At 33.7% G+C, this 12379-nt stretch overlaps 1 protein-coding gene across 6 annotated transcripts in view; it reads right to left on the bottom strand.

Annotated features, from left to right (window-relative positions):
• Nucleotides 1–8337, bottom strand: part of LOC143230996 (lactosylceramide 4-alpha-galactosyltransferase-like) — a 33168-nt gene extending 24831 nt beyond the window's left edge. Inside the window, exons 1-3 of one of the 6 annotated variants that reach the window (XM_076465445.1) lie at nt 7463–8034; nt 2745–2865; nt 270–1378 (exon numbers count right to left, since the gene is read on the bottom strand). In XM_076465445.1, the coding sequence (XP_076321560.1) occupies nt 495–1378; nt 2745–2865 (1005 nt within the window). In that variant the 5' untranslated portion in view covers nt 7463–8034 and the 3' untranslated portion in view covers nt 270–494. Of the gene's footprint in view, nt 1–269; nt 1379–2744; nt 2931–6109; nt 6240–7462 lie in introns of those variants that run through there. The other 5 variants (XM_076465426.1, XM_076465419.1, XM_076465433.1 and 2 more) reach the window with 5 other exon arrangements.
• Between the last annotated feature and the right edge of the window lie 4042 nt (nt 8338–12379).

The following is a 12379-nucleotide window of genomic DNA, read 5'->3' as shown; positions in this document are numbered from 1 at the left end:
GCACAGACACGTTGTGACTTCTACGAGTCTTCAAATATCTGATCTTGAATATATCGTATGATATTTTCGTTTTACATGTAAGATCAAAACATTCCTAAAATATACTGCAACTTGTCTCAGTCGTATCTTGTTCTGTGTGGAAGAGGAATTTTGAAGAGTAACCACAGTATATTTAAGTAAGTAATTCTGGTCGTCTCACATTAGAGGCTTCGTTCAGGGTGTCTCCACTGATACATTTATAATTGTTTTACAAACTTACAAACAATAAATGCACCTCCAGTTTTTAATTTTTTCTCAATTACAAATTATGCACCATTTACATTAAACAGCGATAATATTTTGTTTGGAACACAAGAGTTCATGTTACATTACTACAGTTGGTGTTTTTGGAGTGTATTTCAAAGGTAAATTTGTGCACACTATTTGTAGATGGTTAATCAATATTTAACTTACTGGAACATGTTTCAAAATATATATAGAAGGTGAATCAATATTTAACTTACTGGACCTTGTTTCATAATGTAAGAATAAGTTACTGGACAATTCTCCTTAAAAAGGTGATCCATTGGACTCCCGTCTCCTGGCTTATGGTGTTTACGTTGGACTATTTGGTTCCAGATGTGAACTGTATAACTATCCTTCCACATATCTTGCAGGAGTGAAGTAGCGTTGGGATCAAAAAACAAGTTACTCTTGGAAAAGTGAACAGGATAGAACGCTGAAGTAGGAAAGAGATAAACATTGTAACATTTGGAACCAGTACCATAGCGTTTTGTTTCTTTCTTACACGCTTCCTTGAAGATTTGAGTAAGTAAGCGTGGACCATTGTAGCCCCACGTGGTCGGACTGTACTCACTTACAAATCGTTCGGTGCATTCGATAATAAACGGACTTCCTTTCTGAGCTCTTATTACTGCATTGTTTACTACTGATCCGGACTGAAAACCTGCGAAAGCAGGTAAGGAAGGTAGTGGTTTACGTGAAATACAGTCAGTGTCTAGGGTTGTACCACCAAAATTTCTTATTAGCGTGTATCGCAAACCATCTGACAAACCTACTGGTTTATTTATCGTTTTCTTAAAGTCTTTGCTCTGATACCATTTTGCTAAGGGATATTCTGAGAAATTTTGTTGGACGTTCAGTTGTACAGCCTCAACATTCCTAATACGATAGATTATTTGAAAAACTTCATCCTTTATCAGTTCCGTGAAATTATTACAAGTGTAAATGAATCTTATCCGGTAAGTTGGATTATGTTTTGCCGCAGATTCGATGGCACATGATTCCCTGGTCTTCAGGTAGCATCTGCCAGAAGTTTCAGAGAAAAAAATGTTTCCTGATTCGATATAATTCATTGTTTTCTGTGAAGTACTAGGATCTGAAAGAAATGTGATTTAATTACCGAACCTTTCTAAAAATTAATTTAAGATATTCATATTTTCATTTATAAGATGTGATGTTTTTAAACATTGTAGTGCGGAAAATAGTGCATATTTTAGCTTTTTTAATTTTGTGTTTTTCAACATTTGGTTTTGAACAAAGTGAGGCGGTCAAGTCATTTATGTAACCTTTGCTGGAGTGCGCGTCAGAAGGAACGTGTTAGAGAAACAAGTTGCTTTTCATGTGATTTTCTGGATACAGATTGGTGTCGGCAACGTCCTTAACAAGCGATATGCTATAAACGTACGAACCATCATTGTCGTGGAGCCGGGAGCAACTTGGCTTTGTTTGTATTAATTGATTTCTACATTTAATACTAGGTTCGTTCGAATAACTTTTTATTTTCAATTGAACTATATTAGACTGTTTCCTGCTTTCATAGATTTATATTTTCATTTTAGAGCAGATGCCACCTATACCGCTCATGAGAGCTTAAAACAGATAATTTATTGTAACGTTCCTTTCCGTGTCTTTACGTTCAACTTCAGTGAACTAACTTAACATAACATAGGCGGAGATTATTTAAATTCGTTTTTTGAGATTTGTTTAGTTTTACTTAAATCCCAGCTCGGTTTGCATTTCTTTTTCGCTTTCTTTAATTTGATTTTGCATTGTAGTAGACCTTGAACTTATGACATTTGTTTTACTTAAAGTATATGTCAAGTAAGTAAATTATCTGTTACACTTTACCCTAACATGGAGATTGTTTCTATTGAAGCTCATTTTACGCGAAGACCATTTTGAACTGACAAACTTTCTTACTTCTCCCAAAAATTCCAGTCTCCATAAAAAACAAACAAACAATGTTTATTACGATGCCTATTCCACACCAGTATCTAATCGGAAGATCTGTAGGCTTACTATAACAAAAATTTAGTTTGGATACCAGTGGTTTGTAGAACACAGCCAATTGTTCAGGTTGCCACTTAACAACAAACCAAACACGTTCACTGTACCATGTGTTGTTTTGTGTTGTATTGTTTGTTATTAAATAAACTACTGTGTAATCTCTGCTCTTCTTGTCTGTCATGCTTTTCGAAATATCTTCGTTTTCCACAAGTGCAAATTAAACGGTTTTTAAGTCTTTTTGCTTCTGATAAGATGCCCAGTAAATGTAACAAAAAATTAAACAAAATAATTTTCGGAGAATAGTTTTAGGCCTCACGCCATACCAAAGAAATATAATTAATTAAAGAGAAGTTTCTATTTTTCACGTTTTCTCCAAAACAAACACTTCAACTAACTTTTAATACAAAATCTAAATTATAATTACACCTTTAACTAAAGTATTTCAGATTTTTTACCTGTACTCCATATATTCCAAGACGTTAAACCAGTGTAAACTCCAAGAGATAAAACGGTGATATAAATAATATTCCATCCATTCCACTTTGTAAGGAAAGAGAGAAATCTCATCGTGGTCATCTGGTAAACGTTCAAGGAAAACCGCCGTCCAATGTAAATTACAAAATACGTTCACTTGAGTTACCCTAAAGATAAAATTTAAAATTCATTGTTACTCTTGACTTGTAATCTGAGGATCGCGGGTTCGAATCTCCATCGCACCAGACATGCTCGCCCTTTCAGCCGTAGGGGCGTTATAACGTGATGATCAATCCAAATATTTGTTGGTCAAAGAGTAGTCCAAGAGTTGGCGGTGGATAGAAATGGCTAGCTGCTTTCCTTCTGGTCTTACACTGCTAAATTAGGGGCGGCTAGCGCAGATAGCCCCTGTGTAGCTTTGCGCAAAATTGAAAAACAAAAACCAACATTATTCATTGTTACTATAATGATTTAGTGAAATAGGTTCAAACAAACCACTTTTTACGGATTACGAGTCGCACGCCTTACGAGCTTGGCCATGCCAGGCCTACTCATACAGTGTCAACGTTACGGTATCAATGAATGATAATGTCTCTGGATCTATATTATTTTATTACTTACATAAACACTGCGCCCATCTAGTTTCAAAGTTACAATATTAATGTCTTTGGATCTATTTTCCTCTAGAACTTACATACCGCACCCATTTAGAACCAACGTTACAGTATCAATGAATATTAGTGTCTTTGGAACTGAATTACTTCATCACTTACTAACGCTGCACCTATCTAGAGTCGACGTTACAGTATCAACGAATATTAATATCTTTGGATCTATATTCCTCTAGAAGTTAAACACAGCACACCCTCTAGAGCCAACGTTACAGTATCAAGGAATATTAGTGTCTTTGTATCTGTATTACTTCATTACCTAGTAACACTGCACTCATCTAGAGTCGACGTTACAATATTAACGAATATTAATGTCTTTTGATCTGTATTACTTTATTACTTAAACGCTGCACCCATCTAGCGTCAACGTTACAGTATCAATGAATGGTAATGTCATTGGATCTATATTACTCTAGAATATATACACCGCACACATTTAGAATCAACGTTACAATATCAATGAACATAGGTCTCTTTGAACCTGTATTACTTCGTTATTCACTAACACTGCACCCATCTAGTGTCAACGTTACACTATCAATGAATTTTACTGTCTTTGTATCTATATTCATTTATTACTTAAACACTACACCCATCTAATGTGAATGTTGCAATACCAATAAATATCAAAATCTTTGAATCTATATTAATTTATTACTTACTAACAAAGTACACCCCTCTAGTGTTAACGTTATAGTACCAGTGAATATTTGTCTTTGGATCTGTATTACTTTATTACTTACTCAATCATTGCACCCGTTTAGAGTCCATGTTGCAGTTTCAATGAATATTAATATCTTTAGGACTATATTACTTTATTACATACTAACATTGCACCCATCTACTGAGAACGTTACAGTATCAATGAATATTAATATCTCTGGATCGATATTACTTTATTACTTACTTAAACACTGGACCCATCTAACTTTGCACACTTTTAGAGTCAACGTTGCAGCTTCACATCAGAAAGAAAACAACATTCTGTAGGCTTAATAAAATAAAATACACTAAAAATAGAAACAATCGGACACTAACACTAGATAAAGTTTACTTCAAACTTTTAGAATATAAATTTATTAAAAATATCAATATTTAAAGGTTTTATAAAATTTTTGCACTTGTATGCTTTTGCAATACGGTAAATAACACGATATGAAGCAATAAGAGCATCTTTGTTGTCCTGATGGGCAAACGAACGAAATGTAGCTTTTCTCGCATTTAACTGCAAACACTTTATTTTGAAATACTCGGAAGTTAGATTTTTTAATTGTGAGTGTTTGTTTCTAGATGTCATTTTAACTTTGCTGGATGCAAACTACTGTTACTCAACACTGTTCCACATTCAACACACAACCCACTAGGTCCATCTTCATTACCTGTTCATGTAAAACCATATTTCATCATACTTTACTTTCTTTATTGTTTCACTACTTCTTGAATCATCCTGCGTTGACATGCTTGCACACGACGATCATGCCGATGAATTCGTATTAGGCCTAGGCCTAGGAAGATTTTTACCCGTATCAGATTTATTACTGATATTCAGCCACTCATCCATTACAGGGGTGACAACTAATTATTAATTTGTCTAAAAACGTATTCTTACATTCAAAAGAATTTTCACGGACACAAATTAGCTTCTTAATGAAAACTCATTCAAGCACTTGGTTTTTATCATAATACAATGACATGCTGACCTAAGAGTTTAGCGTAAACATAAAGCTTACCCATCATAGGTTTGTGCGTTTTTAGGTACACAATGAAATATTGTGTGCAGTATCTCCCATGAGTATTGATATTCGGTTTTTAACGTAAAAAGCCTTCAGTCACTTATCGCTGACAGTTGATAAAGGAACTGGCTAATAAAAGGGAATAAATTTACCAATTACATTAACAGAATGAACTCTAAAGGGACTTAATGTTGTTGTTGTTGTTTTTTAATTTTGCGCAAAGCTACTCAAGGGCTATCTGCACTAGCCGTCCCTAATTTAGCAGTGTAAGACTAGAGGGAAGGCAGCTAGTCATCACATCACCACTCACCGTCAACTCTTGGGCTACTCTTTTATCAACGATTGACTGTTACATTATAATGTCCCCACGGCTGAAAGGGCAAGCATATTGTTTGATTTTTAACTGCTCAAAACTAGAAGTGACTTGGTGCTTACCGATAAACTCAAGGAGTAGAAACGAACTGATGCTAACCAATAAAGTCAATGACTAGAAATGACTTGTTGCTAAGCTATAAAGTCGAAAACTGGAAGAAAACTGGTGCTGACTAATAAAGTATGGGGAAAATCTGGTATAGTATTAACTAATAAATAAAGGACTAGAAACGACTTTGTGATAACTAATAAATGAAAGACTAGGAGTTACTTGGTGCTAATTAATAAATAAAATACTAGAAATGTCTTATTTATAACCAATAAGGTCTCGAAGTAGAACTGACTTTGTACTAAATAAGTCAAGGAATACAAGACGATGCTAACCAACTAAGTCTAAGAGTAGATATGAATTGGTACTAACGAATAACTCAAGGACTAAAAGTGACTTGATGCTAACTATTAAAATCAAAGACTAGAAGCGACTTATGATTAGTAATAAACTCATGGACTAGAAATGACTTCGTGTTAACCAATAAAGTCAAGTACTAGAAGTAACTTGATGATACTTACTAAAATGAAGTCCAGAAGTGGCCTACCAAAGAAACTCAAGGACTAGAACTGACTTACTTATAATCAGTAATGTCAAGGAATAGACCTGTCATAAGTTATTTTACCGTTACAAACTTGTTTGACACAAAGAAACTAATCAAAGACATACAATTCACAGTTGAAAATTATTACACTATAAATTTTTAAACGCTAACATCACATGAACCAATAAAACTCATAAAATAAAACACGTACAAGAGAAATTACATAATCTGGTTTTCTAATCCGATAACTAGGCGCTCTTAAAAAAGAGCCTCCTATATTTAGCAAGTAATTTAAATATCACAGAAGGCATCGACAAATAAGTTAGACATTTAACACTAAATACTTTAGTAACATAAACTGACTTCCCATTACCGCTCCTACACAAGGTATTAACGAATTTGAAACAAAAATAAAACATATTTAATACACAAATTCAAAAAGGATTTCACAAAACCAAATAAACTGAATCACTTGCATTATTCCACACATACATAATGTTGGTGCTCCTCTATCAGAAATTTAAAAAAATCTAGCACGTAAATATAGCCTTAACATCTTAATACCTAGATTAGTTTTTGCCTGTGGAATAGAAACTAAGCACGTTAATAAAACTGTATATCGAACCCACCTCACTAAGAAACATTTATAAAATACAGTGTAACAATTATAAAACCTTTTAAATACGTAAGAAAGAACGTAACATGAACAAGGTTGAAAGAACACAAAAATAACCATTCCAGGTCCATGAACCTATGAATAAAAATTACCACAGTTTTTTACTGAACAGAACCTCACAGTACTAAAACATGACCCTTCGATAGCAGAATAAAAATAAGAGAAACCCTATTAATACAATCTAACAATCCCACAATTAACAAACATCTAAGCACATTTCTATATATCTAACAATCCCACAATTAACAAACATCTAAGCACATTTCTATATATCTAACAATCCCACAATTAACAAACATCTAAGCACATTTCTATATATCTTTATATTTCTTAATATTTCGAAAAACATTTCAATTTTTTAAACACTTCAGCTATAAATAATTAATATTTCAGCTCCCGGAAATTGGTATAAATATGCGTAAGTAACCACTGTCACTTTTAATATTTATATACTATTAGGTTCTTGAATGTTGATTTGAACACTAAAACCTCTACCTTTAAAACGTGTGTCAAAACTTGTCATAGAAAAGTGCGTTTTATAAATAATTTTGCATTTTGTAAAGTAAAAACTGTAGCTTCTAAGAAAATAACAACAGCTATTATTATCATTGCAATTCTAGTTTTTTCCTTTAAGAATATAATTATTTATCAAACCTGAGACTTCCACAATCCGAGCTATCTGGCCTAACCCTATTAAGCAGACTGTAACATTCCAACACGTTTGGAAACGTTATTATTGAATATAACATATGGTTTAAAACTAGAACAACAACATACCACATGCGCTTAACAGGTTTGCTATGGGAAGTAACTAATATTAAAAACATAAATATTTATAATTAAAAATGATCGTTCTGATTAAAACCAGTTTTCGAACAGCTGCATGTACAACGTAATTATTCAATCACTGGAGAAAAGTCATGACTCATTGTGGTTATTAGATTGAAAGTTCAATAGTGGATTGTATCTCTTCGCGCGCCCGTGTGTTTATTTTGAACATATTTTAAATATGAGATATCACCAATAAAACCTTTTTAAGGATATTGTTTCTATGAGAAGCCTTATTTTTTAAAGTAAATATTTCTATTTTGATTCTTTACACATTTATTTATGCGTGAACTCTTATCGCGGAATCGTCAGTATTTTACCATTGTTTTCGTTGAAACCTTTTCCCAAATTAAATTTAATTTTAGGTTTTGAAAACAATAATATTACCTTTTATATTCTATTTTTTACATATTTTCTCAGTTTCACTAATACAGGTAGAAAATAGCATAGATCGTTAACAAATGTTTAGTTTAATAACATGTTGAATTTTGTTCGTTTATGGTAAAATAAGATCATTTTCTGTCTATTTCACTGATTTTGTAAGATTTTTTGTTGTCTAACAAAGATATAAAATATATCGTTCATTCAGGAAGTGAGATTAGCTATATTTCAGGAAGCAGAATCATCGGGCTAAGGGCTATAGGGCAAACAATTGTCCAACATTTACTGGAAGTCATATCTAAAAAATACTACCCAGGTTCACACCCTCAGAATCTCTTTAGTATGTCTGCAAACGTTTAGGTTTCTAGGTGACTTCGTTTTGTAACCACGTCGGTCACACACATACAGAGGTTGTTTTATTATTATAGATGTGGGCTTTATAAACATAATCCTTAATATTACGTACAGTAACAAGCAACACATAATGAGTTAACTCAGAAAGATCGAACAGAAAGTAAGATGATGGAAACAAACTAGTCGAATGTAAAGTGTGTTCAGTATTCGAAGGTCCACTCCTTCTGCTGGACTCTTCGTTCTGATACCATTTCACTAAAGAAAATAATAAAAATCTGGTATAGTCGTTTAGTCGAATAACCTCACCGTTTCAGATACCCTAAACTGTTTTAAACACTCTATTATTTAACAGTTTCTTGACGTTATTACAACACTTCACACGTGCAGCATGGAGATCACCCACAAACTCAAACCTTTTAATTTATTACAAATTTATTTCAGTTATTAAATATTTTTCACCTCTTCTTTCTCACATATGTAGACGAAGAGAAGAAGTTTCACCAAACTCCCGCCAGTTGTGTTCAATTCTGAATGTTTAGTTTAAAAATAAAGTTTTAAATGAAACATTACTATCATGATTGGCCCGGCTTGGCCAGGTGGTTAATGGCACTCGACTCGTAATCCAAGGGACGCGGATTCGAATCCCCGTCACACCAAACATGCTCGCCCTTTCAGTCGTAGGGGCGTTATAACGTGGTGGTCAATCCAACTATTTGTTAGTCAAAGTGTAGCCTAAGAGTTGACGGTGGATAGAAATGACTAGCTGCCTTCCCTCTAGTCTTACACTGCTAAATTAGGGGCGACAGATAGCCACTGTTTAGCTTTGCGCGAAATTCTGAAACAAACAAACAAGTTATCATGATCTGATGACATCAGACTCCTGTAGAAAGACTTTTACGCCACCATTACACTTATCACAAGGAAACCTTAGCAAAAGATATACAAGGATAAATATATCACCAAATTATTATAAACACCGTCTGTATCCTTATATCAATTCATATTAAACATTCAGTACTTCGTTGGTTCACTCGCACCATAATAACCTGTACCATGCAATGTGTCATGTTGTCGATGAGGTTATTGATGTAATCCCTCTTTTTTCATCCTAACTTGTCAATAGAAGATAATGTAAGTAAGGTGTAATAGCTGATTTTTGGTCGAGGTTAGCAATTTTCCGTCTCTGTTCTGCCCTTTATTTTTCAATGGGTTTACAATATGAAGACGTTGTTGGCCACAACAATCTTTTAACTTCCTCCTGGTGGAGATAATCATGTACAATACACACATGGTGGGCAGTAGCACTGTCATTCTGGAGCACAAAGTTTATCATCAAACCTTGCTCTAGCTAGCATATGATAAAAAGTGCCGTCTCCATATCGTTCCTTTACTAGGTGTCATTTACGTTTTTTACCATAATGAATAGCTAGCTGCCCACTCACGTACTGCACTACCTCCTGTGGATTCCCTGCGAGAAGAGACTCTCTTCCCACATCTGTTTTCCTGGTAAACAACAAACACAAATGCTATCACCAGCTTTATGAAGCCGGAAACAGGGCTCATCTGAGGAGATGACATATCTTCAAGTGTGAATGCTGTCTTTTTTTCCATCATACGCCATCTTCTGTGATTACTCAATAAACACAACAAATGTGCAGAAAATAACATCACATTTAAAAACATACAAGGGGTGCGGGCAAGACTAGAACAGAACTAGCATTGTGCATAAGTTGAAATAAGTGTATATTTTTGAAATGCTCATGAAATTCAAATATCTCTTTAACTGAATGTTTATTAGTTAGGAGAAGTTCTATTAGATCAACCAAAACATTCAATAGTTTATTATTATATGCATATAGGTCGCTAGATATAGTTTTCGTTAATGTTATATCGGATCTGTACATCTAATATTATTGTAAGGTTGAAACCACTGTTTTAATCATTGTATGTAACGTTATTCTAAGAGTGACACCACTGTTTTAATTTATAGATTTAATGTTATTTTAAATCTGACAATACTAGTTTTTGTCTATTAATCTAACGTTAATGTAAGTACGAAACCAGTGTTTTCTGTTTATGGATCTAATATCTCTTCAAAACCGACTCAACTATTTTTTATTTTTTTGTAACATATCCTCACAGTAGGATCAGAGATTACTTTTTAAAGGCCCGACAGACACTGACTGACTATCACCATATGAATAAGATAACTGTACTATTACCTTTATTTATTCAACATGACAGTACTATTGTTTTTATTTATTCAATATAACTGTACTATTGTCCTTATTTATTGAAAATAACAGTACTGTTGTCTTTATTTATTGAACATAACAGTACTATTTTCTCTATTTATCAAATATAACTATTATTTTCTCTATTTAAGACATACTAACTACAACAACTTCAGTAAAGACAGAAGTCTAAGTGGTACGTATGTTAAAACTATGTTTGTGAATATGTAACTTTGTAAGCTATCTCACTATCAGTAGAATTGTCACTATCTGTAGATGAGTTGTCACCATATGTTAATGAGTTGTCACGATCTGTAGATACGTTGTCACAATCTGTAAATGGTTTGTCAGTCTCTGTGGACCTTGAATACAGAACATCGGTTATTATTAATATTATTTAGGTACAGTAAAATCATGTGACGAGATCTTCGAACCTTTATGACAACAACATTGAACATAAACTAAGCAGCTATTCTTATTATAACAACCCCCCAGTGGCTAAGCGGTATGTCTGCGGACTTACACGCTAAAATCCGGCTTTCGATACCTGTGGTGGGCAGAGTACAGATGGCCCATTGTGTAGCTTTGTGCTTAATTCAAAACAACAACAACAACAACTTATTATAACTAATATGGGTGTAGCACAGACACGTTGTGACTTCTACGAGTCTTCAAATATCTGATCTTGAATATATCGTATGATATTTTCGTTTTACATGTAAGATCAAAACATTCCTAAAATATACTGCAACTTGTCTCAGTCGTATCTTGTTCTGTGTGGAAGAGGAATTTTGAAGAGTAACCACAGTATATTTAAGTAAGTAATTCTGGTCGTCTCACATTAGAGGCTTCGTTCAGGGTGTCTCCACTGATACATTTATAATTGTTTTACAAACTTACAAACAATAAATGCACCTCCAGTTTTTAATTTTTTCTCAATTACAAATTATGCACCATTTACATTAAACAGCGATAATATTTTGTTTGGAACACAAGAGTTCATGTTACATTACTACAGTTGGTGTTTTGGAGTGTATTTCAAAGGTAAATTTGTGCACACTATTTGTAGATGGTTAATCAATATTTAACTTACTGGAACATGTTTCAAAATATATATAGAAGGTGAATCAATATTTAACTTACTGGACCTTGTTTCATAATGTAAGAATAAGTTACTGGACAATTCTCCTTAAAAAGGTGATCCATTGGACTCCCGTCTCCTGGCTTATGGTGTTTACGTTGGACTATTTGGTTCCAGATGTGAACTGTATAACTATCCTTCCACATATCTTGCAGGAGTGAAGTAGCGTTGGGATCAAAAAACAAGTTACTCTTGGAAAAGTGAACAGGATAGAACGCTGAAGTAGGAAAGAGATAAACATTGTAACATTTGGAACCAGAAGAGCATCTTTGTTGTCCTGATGGACAAACGAACGAAATGTAGCTTTTCTCGCATTTAACTGCAAACACTTTCTTTTGAAATATTCGGAAGTTGGATTTTTTAATTGTGAGTGTTTGTTTCTAGATGTCATTTTAACTTTTTTAACCGTATGAGATTTATTACTGATATTCAGCCACTTATCCGTTACAGGGGTGACAACTAATTATTAATTTGTCTAAAAACGTATTCTTATATTCAAAATAATTTTCACGGACACAAATTAGCTCCTTAATGATTTGTTTTGTTTTCGAATTTCGCGCAAAGCTACTCAAGGGCTATCTGCGCTGGCCGTCCCTAATTTAGCAGTGCGAGACTAGAGGGAAGGCAGCTAGT

The sequence above is a fragment of the Tachypleus tridentatus genome, chromosome 1 (genome assembly GCF_004210375.1).
Source record: "Tachypleus tridentatus isolate NWPU-2018 chromosome 1, ASM421037v1, whole genome shotgun sequence".
NCBI classification, from domain to species: Eukaryota; Metazoa; Arthropoda; class Merostomata; order Xiphosura; family Limulidae; genus Tachypleus; species Tachypleus tridentatus.
The sequence above is the reverse complement of the archived record's forward strand: the minus strand, read 5'-3'. Positions and strand labels throughout refer to the sequence as shown.